This window comes from Triturus cristatus, chromosome 10 (genome assembly GCF_964204655.1).
Source record: "Triturus cristatus chromosome 10, aTriCri1.1, whole genome shotgun sequence".
NCBI lineage: Eukaryota > Metazoa > Chordata > Amphibia > Caudata > Salamandridae > Triturus > Triturus cristatus.
The window spans coordinates 803996149-804022404 of record NC_140593.1 but is presented as its reverse complement, the minus strand read 5'-3'; the positions used below and the strand labels follow the sequence as shown (position 1 = coordinate 804022404).

At 51.7% G+C, this 26256-nt stretch overlaps 1 protein-coding gene across 3 annotated transcripts in view; it reads left to right on the top strand.

The window, feature by feature from the left end:
* The window catches only part of MAPK8IP3 (mitogen-activated protein kinase 8 interacting protein 3), a 597532-nt gene that overhangs the window by 514427 nt on the left and 56849 nt on the right, over positions 1-26256 (top strand). For all 3 annotated transcript variants that reach the window (XM_085628367.1, XM_085628364.1, XM_085628366.1), the window contains 2 exons: positions 374-487; positions 19770-19808. In XM_085628367.1, coding sequence (XP_085484493.1) covers positions 374-487; positions 19770-19808 — 153 coding nt within the window. The remainder of the gene's footprint in view (positions 1-373; positions 488-19769; positions 19809-26256) is intronic.

Sequence of the window (26256 nt, the reverse complement as noted above, 5' to 3'; positions counted from 1 at the left end):
TGGTGCAGGGCTGAGTCATGCTGACGCAGCCTTGGACGAAACAGCGATCTGCATTGACAGGAACTGCTGTGATGGTGGTTCCTGCCAATGCATTATAAATGACTGCCTGCTTGGCAGTCATTTATACATCCTCCATAGGGATGGAGTAATTTACTCCGTCTTCATGGTGGAATGATGGACCGTCCATCAAAATATAAATCAGGTCCTATTTTCTATGCACGGTTACATGCTTCTTCCTTTTGTCCATAGGCATGAGTGTTGCTCTTTGCACAAAAATAACTTTTTAGGTGCTTTTTTATTAAACCAGTTTGTGATCTTGGCTTCTGACAGGTGTGAATAGTTCTGATTGTACATTGTTTTTTCTGTTTGATAGGCACTGGAAAGCTGGGCTTCTCATTTGTGCGAATCACAGCACTCCTCATTGCTGGAAACCGCTTATGGGTGGGCACAGGAAACGGTGTGGTCATCTCTATCCCGCTGACTGAGAGTAAGTGACAACTTTCTGAAATTGCTGTCTTGTGACCCTGTGGCATGTGCTCTAAATCCTGAGTTTGAAACAGGTTCAGGTCCCACACACATGCTCCTGAAATGATGTCCAGTCACAGAAGAAGCCTCAGAGAGTGACAGAGATCCCAGAAATGGACAATGATTAAACCAGATTACATCGCAAACATTATCTCTGTGAAGCGTTTGTCATGTGAGGGAAGGAGGAATCATCTTACATAGAATGTCTAGATTATATACCAGTAATCTTCATTACACTTTTTTTTTTTTTTTTTTAATTTTTCAAAACCTTTATTTGAGAGAGTACATCAACAATACAGCCTCACGCCTATAACCCCTCGGGGCGGCTGCTGTCCATCACATTTCTAGCCATCATCTGTAAGGTACACAGCCATTTATCCGACAGCCCAGAGGCCCGGTGGCGAGAAGCTGTCACTCATCTCCCGCATCAGTTCAGTCCTGTGCCTACTTAGCTCGGGGTCGTACCGGTGCATTTATCTTTAATCTCGCATGGCTATCCTGTGCAGAGCCGGCAGAGTCCTTCTCATGGAAATCCGATCAGTAGTCCACTGGCACCTGGAAGGCACCCTCGTCACAGTTATGCATGATGCATAGCAGCGCTCTCCCCCTAGCCCGAGTGAACATGTCCTGCGGCAATATACTCTTCAGCATCTCCCGCCACAGCGACCCCAGTATTGAGTCGCAAGGAAATACCTCCCTGCAAGCCGTGCGCCCACAAGCACCACCACCCAACCAGTCTCTCTCACATACCGGACCTTCATGCTAGCGTTCCTCCTGCCACAGCCGCGTAAGGAGACCTCCCCTCCTCCACTCCTAGGGCGTCTCCGTACTGGTCAGCACACCAAGCCACCTCCGCAGCAGTGTCTCCCATCCCACGGCCGTAAGGTCTTCCGTTAGAGGCATAGCCCACTCCGTCAACAGTCGCCCTGCACCCAAGCCGGTCATCCCATTGCATCCAAATCACATTATCTCGCCCCGCACACAGCAGTCCCCAGGCCTACCCCGCCCGCCTCCCGAGTTCCGTCCAGCCCTGAAGTGCCCTCAGCCACTAAATATGCTCTGAACGGGTCCCAAATATCCTTGGCCCTATTACGCGTTGGTTGTGTTTCTGCGTATAGGAGGTTCTGTTCCTGACAGTGTAGTAGGTCGGCGATCCACTCCTTAAACTTCGGGGCATGGCCCCTCCCCCACCGACACGCGACTCTCCGTTTCGCCATCAAAAGTGCGATATCCCCAAATTTCCGACGCGCCTTGGGTAGCCTCATGGTATAGCCCAACAGCATCACGAGCGGATCACAGTCAACCGTGTCTCCTATCATGGTCGTCAGCGCTTTGTGGACCTGTGTCCAGTATTCCGCCACCGCCGGACAAAGCCATGACAGGTGTAAAAAATCCGCCCCCTCCATGTGACAACGCTCACACCTGTCATCCTCTGCCAAGCGAAACCGCAGCTTCCTAGCAGGCGTGTAGTACATTCGCTGCAGGAACTTATAATGGATCATTCGTAACCTGCAGCTAGCTGCTATCTGCGAGGTCATCCCGCAGCAATACGCCCATTGCGCTTCCGTTATGTCCCTCCCTAGATCCGCACTCCACTGCCGGCGCGCTCTGCATGCCCCGTCACCACTATGCTCTCGAATACTTCGGTACAGGTGGGAGACCAGATGCTTGCCATCCTCTGACGTGAGTACTATTTGTAGAGGCAACACCAACGCAGGCTCCTCTGGAAAGTGCGGAAGGATGGCCCTCAGTCCCTGCCTCAGCCGAAGATAATAAAAGACCTCCAACGGGGTGTGCTGAACCCCATGGAACCACTGCTCCCTCGTCTTAAACCGCCCATCCAGGAAAAGGTCTCCCCAGGATCTAACCCCCAGACCAGCGCACATCTCCTGGAACCCCTTCTCCCGCAACAGGGACAGCTCTGGGTGATAAGCTAGCAGCAATTTTGGCGCGTATAAAAACGGGAGCGCAATTTTGCGGAGGATCCGCTGCCACGCATCCACCGTGCTCGTGACCGTTGCAGCCGGAGTGTCGAGCGCCCCGGCCGGGCCGTAAATAATGCCCTTCAGTGGCAGCGGCCGAACAATCCAGTCCTCCACAGCCAGCTGCGGCATAAATGGCGTAGGCGCAAACCAGTGGTACGCAAAGTGGGCCTGAGCGCTAATGTAGTATGCCAGAAAATCAGGGACATCGAATCCCCCTGTCCCATAGGGCTGGGTAACAACGGACCATGCTAATCGAGGCTGCTTCCCAGCCCAGAACAATCTTATCAATTCTGTGCGGAGTGTACGGAAGAAAAAAGCATCCGGATAGTAAGGGATATTCTGGAACAGATATAAAAACCGAGGCAACACCACCATTTTAATAAGTGAGGCCCTCCCAGCCATAGTGAAAGGTAGGGAAATCCATCGTGTCACATCCTCCGTTAGCTGCGCGACAGCCGTACCATAATTTAAACGCACAGTCTCCTCCCTATTCTGAGATATCTGTATCCCCAAATACCGCAGATCGGTATCACACCAATCGAGTGGATAATCCAGTGGGAAGCGGCGCACCGCAGGGGTCAGGGGAAAGAACTGCGACTTTTGCCAGTTAATTTGTATCCCAGATATCCGGCCGAACACCAAGAATTCCCGAAGCAATGGGTTGAGATGCGCCAGCGGATCCACCACATACAACGTCATATCATCAGCATACAATGACACGTCTATCTGACGTTGGACGCATTTAAAAGCGCTTGACTTGTGCAGTTGTCGAACACGGCAGGCCAATGGCTCAATCGCAATAGCGAATAACAACGGGGACAATGGGCACCCCTGTCTCGTGCCTCTGGTCAATGAAATCGGGCGCGACATTTCCCCATTGATTAAGACTCTCGCTTTCGGGTCCGTATACAACAATCGCACCCAGGCAACAAATATTTTCGGAAACCCCATCCTATACAGTATAGCAAATAGATAGTTCCACTCCACGGAGTCAAATGCCTTGGTAGCATCGAGGAATATAGCAGCCACCGGCAACTCCGGCGCTATAGTATGCATCAGGGAGAAAAGAGTACGCAAGTTATTGGCCGTGGATCGCCCCGGGATAAACCCGGATTGGTCTGGGAGGGCTATTTTGGGCATCAGTAGCGATAATCTATTGGCGAGCACCTTCGCCAATATTTTAGCGTCGCAGTTTAACAGTGAGAGCGGTCTATACGCACCGCAGTCGGTAGGGTCTTTGCCCGGTTTCAACAACGAGGTGATCAACACCTCTCTCATGGACCCAGGCAACACTCCTACTTCCAGAGACTCCTCGTAGACCTCCTTGAGAACAGGGGCCATAATATCCACGTAGCTTTTGTAAAATTCCGCCGGCAGCCCATCCAAGCCCGACGCCTTACCGTTGCTAAGAGACATAATGGCTTCCCGAATTTCGTCCAATTCGAACGGTGCCCCTAGAAACTGTCTGTGGTCATCACTCAACCAGCACAGTGCAACATTATCGAGAAACCCCCCAAAATCCACCTCGCCCACACTGCGTGCCGTGTATAGATCTTTATAATGGGCAGTGAATTGCTCCAAAATACCCTTGGTGTCATGACGTATATCCCCTTCCGACGTGCACATCTCCAATATGTGTGTATTGTAACGCGGCGGCCGAGTGATTTCCGCTAGTGCGCGCCCTGGTCGCTCCCCCTCGCAGAACCTGCGCGCCTGCCAATATTTGCCACAAAATCGAGCCTCCCTATCCGCCTCTCTTTCATACTGTGTAAGACGTTCCCTGAATTCCGCATGGAGGGGGCCCATCGGCCCCTGACTCATCCTGGACTCCAACCCTTTAAGTTCCTCCTCTAGCTTCGCAAGCGTTTTTCGTATGGTTTTCAAGACCCCAAAGCTCTTCGCAATATAGTAGCCCCTAACCGTCACTTTAAATGCCTCCCAGATGGTTTCCACACTATCCACCGAATCTTTATTGCGGGGAAAGAACTCTGCAATCTCCTCCCCCAGCTCTGCTTGAAATAAAGGGTCCAAAAGGGCCGTAGGCTGCATACGCCATCTTGCGGTCACCCCCCCCATACCCCGGAAGTGCTATCTGGGCAAGGACCGGGCAATGATCCGAGTACGTCCGAGGTAGGTGCACAACCTTCCCCAAGTCCACCGCTATGCCCCGGGACACAAAACAATAATCCAGTCTAGCCCATGAGTTAGCAAACGCTGTAAAATGCGTGCCCTCCCGCAACCCACCGTGTACGAAACGCCAGCTATCTATTAAGTGCCCTTCCTCCAAGATACCCGCCAGCGCGTCTCGCGCTTTCTTATTGTAGTGAAAACTGCTATCCGATCTGTCTAATCCCGGGGCCAGCGTCACATTAAAATCTCCTCCCCATAAAATGTGCATAGAGCCAATGTGGAGCATCTGTCCCTGTTGGAAAAGGTAGACGGACCGGGAGGGCCGGCCGGGGTCAGGGGGAGAGGTCTCCAGGGAGAGCCGTCTCCAGCGATCGTACAGACAAGTAACTTCCCCCCCACAGACAGATATCACACACGGATAAGGGTCAGTGTTCTTTATAGGTACTTATTTACGATACGGTAGAATGGTACAAGGAGGTCTGGACTCAGGGGTCCCCTCGATTAGAGTCTCGTAAGGTAGGGAAGGGGGTAGCGGGTCAGTCTATTTACCAATCAGGTAGTTCGGATGAGATGATGATGAGCTCACAATCCTCGAGCTTGGTGGTTAGGTGGTACGGTCCGCGGCAGCGCCAGCAGGTCCCGGTGAGGATGGTCGTTACAACGGGCCGCGGCAGCGCCAGCAGGTCCCAGGAAGATGTATGGTCCGCGGCAGCGCCAGCAGGTCCCGGTGAGGATGGTCGTTACAACGGGCCGCGGCAGCGCCAGCAGGTCCCAGGAAGATGAACGGTCCGCGGCAGCGCCAGCAGGTCCCGGTGAGGATGGTCGTTACAACGGGCCGCAGCAGCGCCAGCAGGTCCCAGGAAGATAAAGATTGCAGAAGGCCGCGGCAGCGCCAGCAGGCAGGACGATGGTTCACAAGAGCGGGCTACGGCAGCGCCAGTAGACCGTCAGGGTTGAGTTCACTCGGTGTCTCTCGACTCCAGGATACAACTGCCTTCCTGCTCTGGAGCTGCCTCAGTTATAGGGCTGGTGCCCTTTGATGTCCGGGCCCTTGCACTTGGGGGTCGGAGGGTCCGGGATGAAGGTGTCCAGACACCCAGCAGGGGGTGGAGCCAGCGCCTGGGGGAGCTGGAGGCGATCGGCACCTGGCGGGGGGAAGAGCCTTTGACACTTCGTTCTCCCATTGACCTGCCAAGTGGTCCGCTCACCTCCTGGGTGGATGGTGGTGCCGGGATGTCGGGGCCGGCCAGGCCCGGGGTTAGGGTCGAGGGGAGGCCATGCGGCCGCGTGGTGCAGGGCCCAAGATGGCGGCTTGACCCGGCCGGGGAAGCCGGTGGGGCTGGACCCCGTGATGAGTAGGGGTCCGAGGGCAGAGGGTCCGTCGGGAGACGGGGTACAGGTGCTTGCCGCGGGGATAGGCCAGGTGGGCCGGAGTTCGGGCCCTGTCGAGCGGGGAGGGAGCAAGCCGTCTGTGAGGCCTGTCCAACATGCGTCCCCCCCAGCTGAAGGCGAGGAGAGTCACCCATCTCCTTGGGGACTCTCTTCGTCGAGGCGGAAAAAGCGGGACAGGCCATCCGCGTTGGCGTGGTCTTGGCCTGGTCGGTGCTCCACAGTGAAGTCCATTCCCTGCAGGGAAATGGACCAGCGCAAGAGTTTTGGGTTCTCCCCCCGCATCTGCATCAGCCATTGCAGGGGTCGATGGTCGGTTTGTACCCGGAAGTGGGTACCGAAGAGATAGGGTCGGAGCTTTTTGAGGGCCCACACTACTGCGAATGCCTCTCTCTCGATGGTGCTCCAACGCTGTTCTCGGGCCAGGAGACGTCGACTGATGAAGGCCACCGGCTGGTCATGACCTTCGGGGTTCAACTGAGAGAGGACGGCTCCGATGCCGTGGTCGGAGGCGTCGGTCTGCACCACAAATTCCCGACTGTAATCGGGGGCCTGGAGCACCGGGGCGGTGCACAGGGCGGCCTTCAGCTCCTCGAAGGCCGCTTGACAATCAGGAGTCCAGTTGACCCGCTTCGGTTGATTCTTGGATGTGAGACCCGTGAGGGGCCCCACGATGCTGCCGTAGTCCTTCACGAACCGCCGGTAGTAGCCGGTGAGCCCCAAGAATGCTCGGACCTCGGTCTGGGTGACGGGGGGCTGCCAGGACTGGATGGCAGCAATCTTAAGTTGTAGTGGGGCCACCAGCCCGCTTCCCACTTGGTGCCCAAGGTAGGTCACAGACCCTTGGCCAATTTGGCACTTGCCGGCCTTAATGGTGAGGCCGGCCCGCTGGAGGGCTTGGAGGACCTCTTGGAGGTGACGGAGGTGGTCGGACCAGTGGCGGCTGTATACAGCGATATCGTCCAGGTAGGCAGCGCTGAATTCTTCGAGCCCCGCCAAGACCTGGTTCACAAGACGTTGGAACGTGGCGGGGGCATTCTTCATGCCAAAGGGCATGACCTTAAATTGATAGTGGCCATCGGGGGTGGAGAAGGCTGACCGTTCCTGGGCCCTGGGTGTGAGGCCGATCTGCCAGTAGCCCGCCGTTAGGTCGAAGATACTAAGGTAGCGGGCGGCCCCCAGTCGGTCGATCAGCTCGTCTGCTCGGGGGATGGGATGAGCGTCGGTCCGGGTGACAGCGTTCAAGCCCCGGTAGTCGACGCAGAATCTCAGTTCAGGGGCGGTGCCGGGGGCAGCGGCCTTGGGAACTAATACCACCGGACTGGCCCAGGGACTGTCCGAGGGCTCGATGACCCCGATCTTGAGCATCTTGGCCACTTCCTCCTGTATGCAGGCCCGTACCCGATCTGGTACGCGGTAGGCCCGGTGCCGGACAGGGGGACTGTCCCCGGTGCCTACGTCGTGCAAACACCAAGGGGTGACCCCGGGGGTGAGGGAGAACAGGGCAGCGAACTGTAGCAGGAGGTCCCGGCAGTCCTGGCGTTGCTCCGAAGTGAGGGCGTCAGAGAGCCGGACCCCATCCACGGAGCCGTCCTTCTCCTGAGTCTTTAGGAGATCCGGGAGGGGCTCGGAGTCTTCTTCTGTACCACTGTCTGTAGCCATCAAGAGGCTAAGTTCGGAGCGCACAAAGTGTGGCTTGAGCCGGTTGGTGTGGAGGACCCGCAGGGGGTTCCGGGGGGACCCCATGTCGATGAGGTAGGTGACGGGGCTTTTACGTTCGACCACTTTGAAGGGCCCCGTCCACTTGTCTTGCAGGGCACATGGTTCGGTGGGGGACATCACCCATACTTGCTGCCCAGGCTCGAATTCAACGGAGGAGGCATTGTGATCATACCACCTCTTCATGTCCTCCTGGCTGGCCTCGAGGTTCGCCTTGGCCATCTCCCTGAAGCGCCGGGTCTGGTTTCGTAGGGCCAGGATGTATTTGAAGACGTCTGGAGGGGTCGTTAAGGGGCCATCTCCCAACCTTCCTTGACTAGGCTGAGGGGCCCTCGCACAGGGTGCCCGTACAGGAGTTCGAAAGGGCTAAAGCCGAGGGACTTCTGGGGGACCTCTCGGTAGGCGAAGAGGAGGCACGGGAGTAGGACATCCCACTGGCGACGGAGAGGCTCTTCCAATCCCCCAATCATCCCCTTGAGAGTGCGGTTAAAACGCTCCACTAGTCCGTTCCCTTGGGGGTGATAGGGGGTCGTGAATCTGTAGGTGACCCCGCATTGTTGCCAGAGGGACTTCATGTATTTAGATATGAAATTCGTACCTCGGTCGCTGACGACTTCTCGGGGGAAGCCTACCCAGGAGAAGATCCCCATCAGGGCCCGGCCAACCACCGGAGCTGTCACTGTCCGTAGGGGCACCGCCTCGGGGTAGCGGGTGGCATGGTCCACTAGTACCAAGATGAACCTGTGTCCTTGTGCCGTGCGGGGGTCCAGAGGCCCCACAATGTCTATCCCCACCCTCTCGAACGGGGTGGTGACCACAGGGAAGGGTTGCAGAGGGGCCTTCAGCTTCCGACCACTCTTCCCGCTGGCTTGGCACGTGGGGCACGATCGGCAGTGGTTCAGGACGTCATTCCTCATTTTCGGCCAGAAAAAGTGGGTCACCAGGCGACTGTATGTTTTGTCCTGGCCCAGGTGTCCAGCCAGGGGGACATCGTGGGCCAAGTTGAGCAGAAAGTCTCGGAAGCGGAGCGGTACCACCAGAACTCGACCGGCCCCCAGCTCGGCGATTCTTTGCTCGCTGTAGAGCAGGTCGTTGTCCCAGTAGACCCAGTGGGTGCCGGTGGTGTCCCCGGCGTTTTGGGTATTGGCTTGTTGGCGGAGTCCCTCGAGGGAGGGACAGGTCTTTTGTTCCTGGCGGAACTGTTCTTGGGTGGGCCCCCCCTCTTGACGCCACTGAGCCAGATCCGGGAGGTCCTGGTGCTGCGCGTCTTCTTCGATAGTCGGGTCCGGGAGGTCGGACTCGCCGTTGTCCTCTACGGGGGCAACCGGGGGCGGAGGTGCTGGCCATTCGGTTTCTTCTGATCGGGGGGCGGCACGGGCGGCCATGGATCGGGTGGTTATGCAGGCCCAGTCCGGGAGGCCCAGCATCCCCAGGTGCTCTTTTCTCTCGACGGTGGCCCACAGGGAACTCTCGAGGTCATTCCCCAGGAGGCAGTCCACGGGGGCATCGTCCCGGACCGTCACCTTCAGTAGGCCGGAGACCCCTCCCCATTCAAACGGGACGCAGGCCATCTTACACATACTCTCAGAGTTATCTGCCGAGCGGACGGGGCAGAGAATGTTCGGCAGGATCTGTTCAGGCTTCACCAGATGACAGCGGACGGCCGTCACGCTGGCGCCGGTGTCACGCAAGGCCTCGGCTCTCTGTCCATTAATGGTCACCCACTGACCGTATTTTCTGGTGTTGGCGGGTAGAGGAGCCCGCGGAACCATGTCTCTTCCCCCTAGGCATGCCAGGACCATGGCGGCCGGTTCCCACCCTTGCTGGGCCGGCTCGTACTCTTCGGGTCCCTCCGATGATTGCTCTTCCCCTAGGGCAGCGGCCGCTACCTGGCGGGGCTTGGGTGTTTGGTTTAGCGGGCAGGTCGGGTCGTTGGCGTAGTGGCCTAGTCGCTGGCACCGGTGGCACGTGACGTTGGCTCGGTACCCAGGCCGCAACGGGGGGTTGCCCCGGCCGGCCGGAGGCGGGGTGCTGGCCACGGGTGTTGCTGGTAAGGCGTCTCTCCCTCGCCCCTGGCCCCCTCCTCCTCCCCGAGGACGGTGCTGGCCTTGGTTGCCTCTGTTCTGGTCGTGGGGCCCTCTCCGGCCCACTCGGGTGCTTTCCCACCGGTCAGCTTCGGCGGCGAGCTGCCGGGGGTCAGTCAGCTTACTGTCGAGTAGGTGCTGCCTGAGCTCGACGAAACAGTTGTTTGACAGGTGCTCCCATACCATAAGGTTGAAGAGTTGTTCGTAGGTGGTGACCTGACTTCCCTTGATCCAACCTTCGAATGCCCGGCTGAAATAGTTCACGTATTCTACCCAAGTTGTACCTGGGATCCTGGTGCAATCTCTGAACCTCTGGCGGTACATCTCGGGCGTGAGGCCGTAGCGGGTGAGGAGGGCAGCCTTCATGTGGTCGTAGGACGACATTTGGTGATCGGGGAGCTGCAGCAGGGCATCGCGACCCTCGTTGATAAATCTCCCCCAAAGTCCGGCTCCCCAATCACTCCGGTCGATCCGGTGGGAGGTCATTGCGATCTCATAGGCTTTAAACCACTGTTGTATGTCGTCTTCTCGGACATATTCGCGGACAACATCCTTGGGGATGTGAACTTTTTTCTCACTTGGCCCCGGGGTGTGTGGTCGCTCAGGCACCCCCAGTTCCTTATTCTGTTTGCGCAGTTCTATTTCCGCTAGTTGGCGCTCGTGCTCGAGCGTTATTTTTTTTTCTTCCAGCTCTCTCTGTCTCTGCTTTTCTTCTCGTTCCTCTCGAAGCCGCATATGCTCGAGGTTGAGTTTCTGTTCCGCTAACTTGAGTTCCCCATCCATCTTGAGTCGTGCCATCTCCAACTCGTGTAATCTGACTCTGTCTCTTTCTCGGATCTCCTCTTGCGGGAGGCCCGTTCCCCGCTCCTCGGGAGCCGTGGCGTTCCCCTCTGGTGTGACGCTGGTTTGGTCGGAGGGTCCTGTGACCCCCGTTTCTGTCCATGACTCCAGAGCGCGTTTTAGATCATCCTTGGTACTCAGGCCGGTGGTAGCAATGCCAAGTTCTATGCAAAATTGTCTCAGTTCGCGGTGGTTGTATTCTTCTAACTTCTCCATTTGGAATTTCTCGGTGGAGCTGCTATCTTTGGTCGACATCGTGCTTATGTCGTGGGGTGAGCTACTTTCTGTACGATTACGCGTTGATTCGGATCGCGCCGCTGGCCACCAATGTTGGAAAAGGTAGACGGACCGGGAGGGCCGGCCGGGGTCAGGGGGAGAGGTCTCCAGGGAGAGCCGTCTCCAGCGATCGTACAGACAAGTAACTTCCCCCCCACAGACAGATATCACACACGGATAAGGGTCAGTGTTCTTTATAGGTACTTATTTACGATACGGTAGAATGGTACAAGGAGGTCTGGACTCAGGGGTCCCCTCGATTAGAGTCTCGTAAGGTAGGGAAGGGGGTAGCGGGTCAGTCTATTTACCAATCAGGTAGTTCGGATGAGATGATGATGAGCTCACAATCCTCGAGCTTGGTGGTTAGGTGGTACGGTCCGCGGCAGCGCCAGCAGGTCCCGGTGAGGATGGTCGTTACAACGGGCCGCGGCAGCGCCAGCAGGTCCCAGGAAGATGTATGGTCCGCGGCAGCGCCAGCAGGTCCCGGTGAGGATGGTCGTTACAACGGGCCGCGGCAGCGCCAGCAGGTCCCAGGAAGATGAACGGTCCGCGGCAGCGCCAGCAGGTCCCGGTGAGGATGGTCGTTACAACGGGCCGCGGCAGCGCCAGCAGGTCCCAGGAAGATAAAGATTGCAGAAGGCCGCGGCAGCGCCAGCAGGCAGGACGATGGTTCACAAGAGCGGGCTACGGCAGCGCCAGTAGACCGTCAGGGTTGAGTTCACTCGGTGTCTCTCGACTCCAGGATACAACTGCCTTCCTGCTCTGGAGCTGCCTCAGTTATAGGGCTGGTGCCCTTTGATGTCCGGGCCCTCGCACTTGGGGGTCGGAGGGTCCGGGATGAAGGTGTCCAGACACCCAGCAGGGGGTGGAGCCAGCGCCTGGGGGAGCTGGAGGCGATCGGCACCTGGCGGGGGGAAGAGCCTTTGACACTTCGTTCTCCCATTGACCTGCCAAGTGGTCCGCTCACCTCCTGGGTGGATGGTGGTGCCGGGATGTCGGGGCCGGCCAGGCCCGGGGTTAGGGTCGAGGGGAGGCCATGCGGCCGCGTGGTGCAGGGCCCAAGATGGCGGCTTGACCCGGCCGGGGAAGCCGGTGAGGCTGGACCCCGTGATGAGTAGGGGTCCGAGGGCAGAGGGTCCGTCGGGAGACGGGGTACAGGTGCTTGCCGCGGGGATAGGCCAGGTGGGCCGGAGTTCGGGCCCTGTCGAGCGGGGAGGGAGCAAGCCGTCTGTGAGGCCTGTCCAACAGTCCCCATAACTGCGTGAAAAACATCGGCGAGTCGACATTAGGGCCGTAACAGTTCACAATCGTGATGGTATCGGTGCCCAGCCTACCCCATAGCAGCACAAATCTTCCCTCCGTGTCCGCACGCTCACCAAGCTTCACAAAAGGTACATTCTTTTTGATCCAAATCGCAACCCCCCTAGCATACCCTGAGTAGGACGAAAAACTGCGTACGCCCGCCCATCTACCAGCCAGCGTATAGTGCGATCGGGGGGCAAGATGTGTCTCCTGCAACAGTGCGATCTGTACATGGTGCTGTTCTAGATAAGCCAACACTTTTCTGCATTTTCTAGCGTCATTTAGGCCCCGAACATTCCACGATAGCACCGTGAGCCGTTCTCTCCTGGTCGTCTCAGTCATCGCTCGGTCCACACCCATTCTCCCGGCAGCATCTCGACTCCCAGCCCCTCACCTTCACATGCAGTTGTGTAATCAGCCAAGCACATCCCCGCAGCATCCGCAACAACCCCAAGAGGGCAAGCAGCACAGGTATCTTCAACCACTCCGTCCCAAGTATTCTCCACGAACAACATACTCCCTCCACCCCCAACCCTCCCTCCCCCAACCTCAAAACATACTTCTCCCCAACGTCCCCCCCCCACTCTCCCCCCGCCCACTGAAGCAAACCCCAACCTGCCAGCCATGTCCCCTCCCCATCCCTCCCCCAATTACCCCCCGAACTAGGGCGAAAACAGTTCCCATAGCTCCCCATGAGTTCTCGGGTATTTCCCTTCGGGGAATCCGCCTAGGTGGCATCACTAATTCCCCCTCATCTACTCCAGTCTCCCACCAATATGGTAGTCGGACTCGAGGACCCAGAGGGGGTGTCCGGCGTTATAAGCTTTGGCAACCCCAGCATGCCCTCCCAACCTCACCGCAGTTCACAACTTATGGAGGAAACACATCTATATTATCCACAAACATCTCGTGCAAAAAACTTCAGCCCTCTCCATGGTCCCCCCCATGTCTCCCCTCCCCGCAGCCCTGAAGAGGGATACGGAGTACCCAGTCCAATGCAGTGCCCGCTTCAAGTGGTTTAACAGTTCACTTACTCGCCCCCGGAGGATAGTGTAGATTGTTCATCTGCTCTACTTACAGTTCGCCGTCCAGTCTCTCCCCGGGCAGCGGTGCCTGCTCATCGTCCACCTCCGCACCCGATTTGTGGGTACGTTTGTAGTGTTTGAGGAAGTCCTCCACCTGCTGCGGAGTCGTGAAAAACCGCTGACGGCCTTGGTATGTGACCCGCAGTTTCGCTGGGTAGAGTAGTGCGTAGTCTAGTTTCAGTGACCGCAGCTTGGCCTTCACCGCCATGAATTTCCTGCGCTCCTCCTGGACTATTGGTGTGAAATCCGGAAACAGCGTGAATGAATTGCCCTCATACGAGAGAGACCGTGTGCCCCTTGCTGCTCTCAGGGCCGCATCTCGATCTCGGTAGTTCAGTAACCGGGCAATGATGGGCCTGGGAGTCGCCCCTGGTTTCGGTCTAGGGCCCAGGGAGCGGTGTGCCCTCTCCACTATAAAGTGAGGGGAGAACACTTCCGAGCCAATCGCTGTGCGTAGCATCCTTTCCACATACTCCTCCATTTTGCCCACATTGGTCGTCTCCGGTATCCCTATGATGCGAACGTTGTTGCGCCTGCTTCTCGCCTCCAAATCCTCGTTCTTGGACGCTATGATGCGCAGCAGGATATCCATTCTGGTAAGCTGCGAGGTGTGCTGCGAAACAGTGTCCTCCGTGTCCGATATCCGTTGTTCCGCACCCTTTAGACGCTCCTCGTGCGCATCCAATTTATGCACCACTGCATCCATTCTCGACGATATCCTATCCACTTTGTCAGCGATCGTCGCGAACCCCTGGCGCATCTCGCGCAGCACCTCCTGCAGGTCCGCAGCCGCAGTCGAGGAGTCCCCTGCAGCTCCATTCACTCCAGTCAGGACTTGCGGCGCTTCCAAAGGTTTATTCCCCTTTTTGCCGGTCTCGAACGACAGCTTGGGCTGTCTCGCGTCCGTCTTACCCGTCACGATCTGCCGGCAGGGCAGGACGCCGCTCCGGCCACTCGACAGTCCCCTCCGCCTCAGGTCCGGGCCCGCCTCGGTCAGAAGACTCGTGCAAGGGGAAGACGGGGGTAACTCGACAGCGCCGGAACCAACCCCCCGATGTGTCCCCGCGTCTGGCTTCAGCTTTCCCCCGACGGCAGCAACACCAGTGCCCAGGCCGGTCCAGTCGATGGCCCCCACCAGTGACCTCGCTCGTGGCGCAGTTTCCTCTCTCGAGGCAGGGTATGTGATCCGCCACTGCTGTGCCCCTTTGCGCTAATACCCAGCTCCAGCTGGTAGGCAGTCTCATGCAGCGGGCCACGCCGTGCAGGCGGCCTCCAAGGGCCCACAGCTCTCCTGTCCCAGCAATCGGCTCCTCCTTACCGGCCGTCCAGCCCGGGCAGAGACATCCCGTAGGTGGCCAGCGCTGTCCCCCGACCCCCCCCCCGGCAGCGAAACGGACGTCAGCGGTACCTTCCACCGCCTACTCGGTCTCCGTCTTGGCCTCTGTGCGTCGCTGCGGGTCCGCCCGATGGGTGAGCCGGAGTGGGGCCCCTTCGCAGCCCACCCGGTCCTGCTGCCAGCGTCCGCGTCCCCCCCGCAGCTCGCAGTCAGCCGAGGAGCTCCCAGCTGCCACCTCCAGCTAGTCCTCTGCTGCTATGTCTCCAATTGGGGGGGGGGGAACAGGGCCTCCGCCCGTCTCTCCGGCAGTGCCTCCGACCCCGGGGGGGGGCTCGCGCCGTTCTCCTCACCAGCGCCAGCTTTCGGAGTCCGCTTCGCGCCTCTCGCCCGTCAGCGGCCTGCGGCAGTTATTGCAGCCCCGATCTCGCCTAGTAGGCGTCCCCCAGCAGGCCGGTTCCTGTCCTCCAGCCGCACAGGTCGCCGGGGCTTCCGAAGCTCGTATCTTCCCCGCTGTAGTGGCTAGCAAGCCAGAACTTGGACAGCCAGCACCGGACCTCTCAGGTAAGCGATGGGTGTGATTGCAGCTTTCTGGGTCGCCATTTAAGGAGTTTATGAAGGATAAATGTCCCCGGACTGCGGGAGCCTTACACGAAGGCGACCATTCGCTAGTGCGCCACCTAGCGTCCCCCGTAATCTTCATTACACTGAGTCATCTCTCTTCTTACAGTACTTTGTGATGTGTTTTGGATCTGAGACAGAGCTTTCCTTTCTTACATTTCTTCTTGATCAGCTCGGTATAGACCATTCATCCACTAGCATCTCTTAGGTTTTCAAAAGGCATCTGCTTGAGGTGACAATTACAGAATTAACAATAATGCTTGCAGAACCAAAAATGGCTGATTATCCCATTTCTGAAATCACGAACCATGGGAAACGTAAATCAAACAAACTCCATATTTATCAGATACAGACCTTCTTCCAGATCACTCAGCACTGCTGGAATAAGGACAAAATCTTGTGAAGTAACTGAACCTGGACTGTACATTAATACCTCTGAGAACAATGTGAAATATGGCAGACCTAAAAATCGATATTACTGCCACCAAACACATCAGTAACAGCTTTGGAGAAGATCAATCCAGAGTTTTCATTTTAAAGTTCCATAATGACCATCATTTAATCCCTCAGTGAAAAAACGTAACTCCACTGTGGTTACGACAACTTCTTGGATGCGTTCTACAAAATAAGTAACTTTAAGTCTAAAAAACAATGCCTCCCAACCTGCTAGTTACCTCACAGGTTCCCTGAAATCCCTAGTTCCAACTCTTTTAGGGTTCTAGCTAACGGTCCATTTTTTAAGCTACTGTGACGGGACCTGAGAAGGGGTTTCAAGGCACAACCTGTATCCCCTTGCTGAGACACCCAGTTTTAAAAAACGTATCCAGTGATGGGAATATGATTTCCTTGTGGACAGCTCACCAGAAGCCTGAACTGCTTTGAACACGTAATCAAAGAAAGAGTACTTGGTTTGTCCTAGCCTCCCATAGTCAAACAACAGATGCATCTAGGGCAAGACTGAGAATCTGAAAAGAGAATGGGACGCATCCCAAATCCAAGAATGCTCCTCTGCCAGCTACCTTAGGAATGTTCCAAACCTAGAATGTGGCCACCAATTGTCTGAGCCTTTTCCCCGTCGACCTTGGAAATATATAGGGAATCACAGGAAACAGAAGGAGCGCTTAAAGAAGCCTGAGTGTCCACTTTATCACCGAGACTTGCGCACTCATGCTGTGGTATTCACAAATCTGTAACAGAATTAAAAGGCTACTCTATTGGACCTGGAAGCAAAAATAATCTCTTACAGGGCCGACACAGTGCCAACACATTTTCGGCAATACTTCCTGAAAGATCTCAAAATTCTGGTATGAGGGGATGATCCGACATTACACCAATGTTGTGACCCATATTCCACCACCAAGGAAAGCAGACCTCTCCAACCAACTCTTCAGCTACTTCCACTGTTGACCTGAGCCTTGACACACCACTTCCAGCTTGTGTAGGCTTCGATAGTATATCGCCCATCCTGACAAACACAAGTGATGGCCGAACCTCCGCTGCAAATGCACTTTTGACTCCCACTTTGCCAAGGAAGGGTTTGTCTCAATTTCAGGTGATCTCTTTGTAAATTCTGTAATGAGAGGGAGAGAGGTGAAGGTGGAGGTGGAAATCCACAAACATCTGTTGTAATAATACCCTTAAAGTGTAGAGAAGTAGAAGCAAGTGGAATGAGCTGAATATATAAACACTGATAGACACCTCCATAACCACAAACTAAATGCCATTCAAAGAAAGGAAACGGACAGTCAGAGTCATTTTTATTTTTTCCTGAAGGGGCCAATACAACGTAACTTTGTTATACAAGGTAGCAGCAAGAAAGACCAGGCTAACATTATTCTGGTTGAGTTTTGTTGTTTAGGAATGTCATTAAAGTATTGTTTCTTCATCCTTTTGCTTTTTTCAGTTTCGTGGTCTTTGATCTACAGAGGCAGGGTATAAAAGCATGTTTTAGGTCTTGTTTAGTTATGTTATAAACTGTAGAGAATCAGAAAATATCAAAATCAGATTTGATATTTTGGCTACGTTTGATTATTTCACTGATAGGTAAAATGGCTGGTTTCACAAGACCCTTTCCCAATATGTACCATCACATTTACCTTAAAGAAAAAATTAGAGGGACCCCTTATACCAAAGGAATAGGGTACTGAAAAGTCATGAAAACGCGTGGAGGGAACAGTATAATTTCTGATGTGATTTTGATACAATAGCAATAGTGTATATTGATGTTTTGTTAAGCGAAAGCTTCTTTTTAAACTAAATAATAAATTGTTTTACTCTTGACATAAAATTTTGTTTTGTAATCACTAGTTAAGGGATTGAAATTATACTGTTCCCTCCACGTGTTTTGACCGAATGCATGTGTGAGTGTGCCGTAACGAGAATATTTAGCCAAGAAATATTAAAATAGTTTCTTCTCCAAAGGAAACACTTTTTCATGACCCATCACATTTACCCACAGAGAATGGGTGAACCCTTTGATACATCATCCCCCTTTTCTAGCAGGCCAGTATTGATAGTAGGTGAATTGCCAAACACCTCAGGTGTTAAACATTTAATGCAAGGTGCAATGACAGGTATATGTGAATAGTGCTGTTACCAAGCATCTGATATAGTGTTGAAAACATGACACCAGACCTTTGGAAAACATGGAACACTTGGTAGGCTGCAGCATAAAGAGTTCTTTCCAAGTTCAACAAAGATTGGAGAGATATTGTTTGTATTTGTGGTGATTCAGCTACGTATGTGAAAAAGTTGTGTGATGACCTGTCAAAATCGATACCTGAGTTGAAGTGCTTTCCTGTAAGAGATCGATGCCACTTGCTAGATGGTATGTTAAATCATCTTTACAATCTTCAGAGTAAATGAAGAATGCTATTGACTTTGTAGTCCATTCTGGTGCACTGTTTCGTTATGTGCGGGAACTAATATGCAAATACTTCTTATTTTGTGCTTTGTGTGGCATAAAGAAAGAGTCATCCCAACTGTGTCATTTAGCGAGGTGTTCTCAGTCCTAGAGGCAGTGAATGCTATATTATCCGTTTGGTGCCCATTTACAGAATTGTTGCTGATGGTGCCAAAGGCAAGAAATGTGAGGATCTTCAGTCGCACACTGATAGTAATGTGAAAAAAGTACCTTACTGCATTCTTAGATTTTTACAGGAAAAAAATGACTGCTGTAGAGGACATAACCAAAAACCTAGAGTCTGAACACACCCTGGCGTGAAGTGTTCACCGTAATTGGTGTAGATGTGAAACATCTCCTTGAGATTAGGCTGGGCGACACTTTTAGTGACTTTCACACGGCAACATGTTCCATGTTAGAATGCTTACCACTTGGTAAGCAAAGAAACGTTTATGAGCAATTCAAGAAATTTTATTTTACAATACATGAGAAATGACTTGCAATGATGCATAGAAATGTCCCTTCACCAACCATGGCATTTGAAGTCAATGAAGCCTCACTGTGGTACTCTGCACAAGTTCTAGATACCTTCCTTAAAGGTGAATTTTCTCCAAACTTTGAAAAATACTGCTTAATTTCTGACCTCTTCAATAACTCTGATGGCATATGCCTCCAGTTCAACACATATGTTGCAGAACCTGTCCCAGAGAATCTCAATCTTCAGGTGTACCAGTACCGGCTTGGTAAGCTACGTCAGTGGCAAAAGTTAGCAAATTGTGCACTGGCTGTTTTGGTATTGCCCGTTTTAAGTGTCAATGTTGAGAGGGCCTTTTCACAGATAAAAGTTTACATGGAAAAAAGAGCAGGCGTGCATGATCAAAGACCCACTGGGGAAGAAGTATTGTATAGTGTACTACAATAAGCTTAATTTGTAAAAATGTGGACCTCACCTCATATACACTGTATGTACACTGTCTATATACCATGCACTATAAGTGCAGAAAGCAAGCAATAATAGAAGCAAAACACCAGAAAAACAAATTTCTGTTGTTTTTAATGGCGCTTAAATGTATAACCACTGATAACCACTTTTTTAATGTTTTGAAATCACTGGAAAACACTGGGGAGAAAAACCACCAGAATTTATCAAAAAATAGAAATTTTAAACACGAAAACCTAAGCATAAAAGAAGAAATGAATATTAAGCATGCAAATCAACAAAGTGATAGGGTGTTAAGCAGGAATATTCACCCAAACCTTTTAGAACAAAGCAGCAATAAGCTATTAATACCAACTAGTGTCATCAAAATGCACTAGACTGCTAACCCTACTATTTTTAACAGACTACATTTTGAGCATTTAAAGACTAATGTCCTCACTTAGGAAAGTGATAAACTTCAAATGCCTCCAGTTCCCTGCTTAGAACATATCCTTCTCTGTACCTGCAGCTCGTGATCCTGCAGACATGGTGCTCAGCATTTGATATTGATGTGTGCCACTATTATTCAAATTGTTGTTTGTTTCATTCTCTCTTTATGTGCCCTTTTCTCTCTCTCTGTCTCTCCTCACCTTTGCCAGCGGTTGTCCTGCATCGGGGCCAGCTCCTCGGGCTTAGGGGTAAGTCTAGGCTCTGTGCCTGCTCTCACTCATGTCACACATCCCCATTCCTTCCATCATCTCTTCTCACCTCCACTTAATCATAGCTGATGTACTTTGAGAAAAGACCAGTGGACCATTTCCAAATGATGTGTAAATCTAGGCATTTGAGTGGAAGGCTGTAGATTGAAGTGGAAATACAAATAGTTGTTGGTGTTATTTGCTTCCCAAATCTAACTTCCTTCCATTGGGTCATCATAAAATTTATTCTGCTGTTTTTAACAACCCTGCTGGGAAGTATGCCAGAAATGTTAGCCTTTCCTCCCAGGTCAGGAAAACAGGAGAACTTCACAATTTAAGTGAAAATAACAAACCCTGGTCTCTTCTCTGCTGCACTTGTGCTACTCCATCATCATTCACCATGAACTTCAGGTACCTGCCTTAGCTCCTCCTGTCTTGTGAAATCATCATATTTAGTTTAATTACTTTCATGCTATGTTTTAGTTTAGAGATGTAATACACCATAAGCTAAATAGCTCATTGTTAAAATGAATGGATAGTTTGGAGTGACACCTTCTTGTTGGAAGGCACCAGGGTTTCTTCTGAAACAGGAAACAATGACGGATGAGCTTCTTCTCTCTACATAGGTTCTTAAATCTAAATCTTTCTGACGCATCTAGTGTGGAAGGTCAAGGAATCATTTGGTGATGTTTGGGAAGCTTATGATGTGACAGAACCTTACCGAAGAATGCTTGTGAACAAAGTCAGTGGCCATTAATTATCTTTGCCAGAAAGGGAACATTTTCCTTTGCCAAAGAGAGACAACCACTGCTATATTAGGCACTCGTCTCCATATCTATAATGATTTCCTGTAATTGTTATGCAACAGCATTACAGGCCAATATAAATTAATTTGCTTTAAAACAATGAGATTTTTAAATCTTACCAGATTCTTTTCATATCACTAAGTGGTCTCCCACACACTAGTGTGAAACAGTTAATTTCCTCAATTTTTACAAACCTGCTGTTGTGTTTTGAAGCAGAGTTCTGCCACATCACAGTGACCACTTGACAGACAGTCTTCAAACACTGAATGCTGGATGCCAATCAAATTGCTGTATATGCTGCGCCACAGCCTGTACCATTTAACAGTGTGTGGCCTTTCCCTCATATTGTGAGGATCCACATTAAATAATGTCCTGCTCTGAGTCACATGGCCCGTTCATTAATTCTCAGTATACACGTTCCTCTCTGTCCTTTCTTCTTATCTCTGTAACACGATTCTAGCTTTTCTTCGCATGCTGTCCTTATTGTGTGTCTACATACAATTTCTACTTGAAACACTGTCTTAAAAATACTGGTTGTGAGTTATCATTCACTTTTAAATCCCTATATATTCCTTGATTAAGCTTTTGCACAACATGTGTATTTGAGAGGCTCATCAAAAAAGGAAATACAAACAAGGGATTTATCGTATAACCAGCTTTAGCACCAACTCCTTTTGAATGGTACGATCTTTAATTTAGACATAGCTATCATTTTTAGAACCCTACCGTCCTTGAAACTCTGCTCCTGTTGGTTAGAGCCAATTGCCTTCACCTGTAGAGACAGGTCCTACCAACTTAAACACAGTTATCCTAACATGCAAGTCCACCAGCAGCACACAGGAGGGAAGGAACCACATTAGAGTCTGTCCAGCTCTAACTCAGTTTTTTTCTCCTGAACATTGGAAATAAATATGAAATGTTTAATCTAAACTTCTCAATAATTTATTATCCTGAAAATAAATTAGAACAAATAATGCATACCTTGAAGCAAGAAATCAAACCAGATATGACCCTTACCACAACACTGTAAACAGTCAATCTCTGTAGACCTAAAGGAACAAGATCCAAAATTGGATGTCTTCCTGATTTTGCCTTCTCTGCTGAAAGACAGACAATGGATGAAGCACATCCACAACATTTTCTATATGGGAAACAAATGTCTAAGCTTCTTCCACCTGCCAAGGCCACATTATTGAGGCTACAGCACAACACTCTATATGCTACTGGGTGGCGAAGTGAGAAATCACCCACAAAAGGAAAGAATTTCGGGAGACATGCACAATTTAAATATCTTCCAGGACTCGGAGAATATTGAAATAGCTAGAAAAAAAAAGGGAATGTAATGTTCAACAATTCCCTGAGTTCCTTTGTAAATCTCCAATGTGAGTTTGAAATGTATTAACAGTAGCCCTTTTTCTACAACTGGACCACGCTCTCCTATCTCACAGTGACGGCTTGGCGGAACTGCCTGATTCAACCTGCTGATTGGAGAATTGGGATGGCATAAGATTTCCCTTTTCTTCTACCAGTTTGATCTTACACTCCCTGAATACAGTTTGTCTCTTGGGGCAATATACAAACGCTCTTTGGAACATGGCACGCAAGGTGTTGCTGGCTTTGCCGGAGAACATGTGCAATGCCTTAACCCAGAATGTACATGATGTTCAAGATGCTGCGAAGAGTGTTCTACTTTCTTGAATTGTGACTACAGACTCTGTTGCCTTTCTTATGGGCACCAAAATAATAATAAGACATTATGCCTGGATGTGTTTTCACTCAGTTCTCAGGGGAGGTCTCAGCTTCATTAATGGACATCCCATTTGATATCTTTGGGCTCTTAGGTGAGAAGGCTGATGCAGCCATGACTTGCTAACTGGGGTCATTTCCTGTGGGCCAGTTCCACTCACAATATAGGAAGTTCAGATGATGCTCGAGAGGTCTTGCATATCTCTAGTAACAACCTCCCATACTGCACAGGAACCCAAGCAGACTTTGTAGTTGCAGGTGTAGACCAGATTCTGTAGGACAGGCTAACTGTTGTAGCCAACATTCCTTTAGTTCTGTTCACTAGGCACAAAACATCTTTATTTCGCCCTCCAATCTCAGGATGGGACCAGTAGGCGGCAGTATCCACAATGCTCTACATTACTGGTGTTCCATCACATTGGACCAACAGTGCCTTCAAATAATCCAGGTTGAATATGCCTATCCCTCTTTGGAAGCATCTTCTCACAACCCACTAGCTTACTCTGAGTTATTGGTAGATCACACTGCAATTATTTCAAAGGAAACAGTGATGTTGCGCATCAAAGGGAAAATTAAACTAGGTTTTACTCCCTGAACTTTCTGGTCTCAAAGAAGAACAAGGGACTCATACTTATTAAAAACCTCCGACATTTTAACTTGTTACTGAAGAAAGAGAAGTTCAGCATGATGACACTTGCTCATGTTTTGCAAGCCTTGGATCCAGAGGATTGGATGGTGTCCGTAGGCCTACTTGGCATGTACTTTCATATGCTGGTCCTGCAGTCCCACAGGAATCCCCTTTGTGGTGAAGTCAGTCCACTTTCAATTTACTGTGCTGGTCTTCAGGCTTACATTGGCCTCATAGATCTTTACAAAGGTCATATCAGTGGTTGAGGGGCATCTTGACAGGTCTGGGATATATGTTTTCCGGTACCTCAACAACTGGCTGCTGAATACGGGCTCACAGCAACTAGTCTCGGAGCACTTACAGTCAACAGTGTCCAACCTGTGTCCAATCCTCAGGAGGCCCAACCCTATCTCCACCCAGTGCAAAAACAATTTGTGGGGCCATTCTAGATACAGTTGCTTTGAAGGCCTTCCTGGTCCCACCACAAGTCCAGGACACTCAGGCTATAATCACGATGTTTCAAGTGAAGGCTTCTGTTCCGGCCTTGAAAGTTCTGGGGATGCTTGGTTTTAGCACTCTGCTGGTGCCTCCTGCATGTGGAATCTTCCATCTAGTATCCAACTGCAATGGCCCAGCACATGGAATGCCTTTTGGTCCAAATCAGACACCAATCACATGTGAGGTAAGCCATTTTCCTTCCCTCTCCAGAGCTTTGGGTGGGGCATGTCACTTGTATGAGGTGGAGAGCATAGGTTTCTGGTCTCAGATGAAGCAGCAGCACCACATAAATTGTCTGATGCTGCAAAGCATCCAGTTGGCCCTGTAGGCATTTCTTCCTTCCATCAGGGTCAGGCTGATTCAGGAGCTAACAGACAACACAACCTCCATGTAGACTGGAACAAGCAGGACAGCATGGGCTAGTTTGCCCTCTGGGGGCTCTGAGACTTTAGCAATGGCTGGCACGACACAATATTTCCCTGACGGTCAGCCACTTTGTGGGATCCCAGGAATACTCCTGCAAACTTAGCAGGAGTATTCACTAAAAATACTCATTTTCCAGCCTTTGCAATCTGGAATTTACTCTTCAGGGGTCTCTAGGAGATGTGGATTTAAGGATTCTGACCTCCAAAACATTTCCCTCTCTGCTGTTGATACCACCGGTCAAGGAGAAAGTAGGCATGCCGCGCATAGTTGATTCTAGTGGCTCTTGATTGGGTTGAGAGGGTCTGGTACTCTGAACTGCTGACCCAAGCGTCTGCCCTCCATTTCTTTAATTTTTTTTATTATTATTATTAGGATAGTGAGACAAATGTGATGCAAAAAATACACAATAGATAGTCGTTAGTCTGAAGCACAATAAATGTATTGCCATAATACCACAATCATTTAAATTTAAACATTCAAAAATAGAATACAGGAGACAAGCCTCAAATCTTGTGGGAGGAATGTCAATGGAACCTGGACCAGACTTCTGATGCAATCTGCTTCCTCTTTTTATCTTTTATATCAGGAGCTCTCAGGCCAGGGGCCTGCCACCCGTGCACAGTGCTGGATGGGGCCCCTGAAGCTCGAGGCCCCGCCACTGCATGGGGGCTTTGGGGTCTAATGTTATGCCTCTGTGTAGCAAACATACATACATTCATCTGAGTTTTCAGTCAAACATCTTGGATATTTAAACTGAACCATATTTCCAAGCATGTAACCTGCTAGAAGTATAATATCAATCAATCAATCAGGGATTTGTGAAGCACACTACCTACACGTGAGGGTCTCAAGGCACTGGGGGGAGGGGGATTTCGGGCAGCTCCGACTTATCCGAAGAGCCAGGTCTTGAGGCTCTTCCTGAATGCTTGCAGTGTGGGGGTTCATCTGATGCTGAGGGGGAGTTTGTTCCCGGTCTTGGCCGCGATGTAGGAGAAGGATCTTCCTCCCGTTCTGGCTCTGCGGATGCGTCGAATTTCAGCCAGGGTATGGTCGGCGGAGCGTAGGTTACTCTTGGGGCCGTAGAAGGATATTCTTTCATTGAGGTATTGGGGTCCGGTGTTGTGGAGGGTTTTGTAGGTGTGTGTGAACAGCTTGAAAGTCACTCTCTTTTCGATGGGGAGCCAGTGGAGGTCTCGTAGGTGTTGAGTGATGTGGTCTTGTCATGGGATGCTGAGGACGAGTCTGGATGCAGCGTTCTGGACAGTCTGGAGTTTGTGGAGTATATATTTGTTGATTTCGGAGTAGAGGGCGTTCCTGTAGTCAAGTCTGCTGGTTATGAGTGCGTGGGTGACAGTCTTTCTGGACTCGGGGGGATCAATTTGAATGTCTTGCAGAGTATGGGGAGAGTGTTGAAGCACGTAGACAATACAGCATTGATCTGTCGGTTCATGGTGAGGGAGAAGTAGAGTATGATGCCAAGGTTGCGGGCATGGTCCGTGGATGTGGGAGGGTTGCCGAGGGCCGGGGACCACCAGGTGTGACTCCATGCGGAGGCGGTATAGTCAAAGACGAGGACTTCTGTTTTCTCTGAGTTGAGCTTTAGGCAGCTGCTGCTCATCCAGGATGCAACGTCCTTCATTCCTTCCTGGAAACTGTGTCTGGTGATGTTGGGTTCCTTGATGAGGGAGAGGATGAGCTGGGTGTCGTCGGTGTAGGATACTATGCGGAGTCTGTGTTTTCTGACGATGGGTGCGAGTGGGGCCATGTAGATGTTGAAGAGTGTGGGGCTGAGGGAGGATCCTTGGGGCACTCCACATCTGATCTCTGTAGGTTCAGATAGGAAAGGTGGGAGTCTGATTCTCTGAGTTTGTGCCGGTGAGGTAGGAGCGGATTCAGTCTAGGGCAGTTCCCTGTATGCTGGTGTTGTGGAGTCTGGTGGCTAGTGTGCGGTGGGAGACGGTGTTGAATGCTGCCTAGAGGTGTAGTAGAATGAGGGCTGCCATGTGGCCCTGGTCGAGGAGAGCGCGGATGTCGTCTGTGGTGGCTAGGAAGGAAGTCTTGGTTCTGTGGTTGCTATGAAATCCGGATTGAGAAGTGTTAAGGATCGAGTTGGATTCTATGAAGTTTGTGAGCTGGTTGTTGATGATCTTCTCAGTGACTTTGGTGGTGAAAGGGAGTCTGTAGTTCTTCAGGTCTGTCGGGTCTGCGGAGGGCTTCTTGAGGAGGGGTTGGACTTCTGCTCATTTCCAGTCATCGAGGAAAGTTCCTGTTTTGAGGGTGCAGTTGTTTGTACATCGTAGTTCATGTGCTATGGCAGAGGCAGCCCTGTGGAAGATGTGCAGCG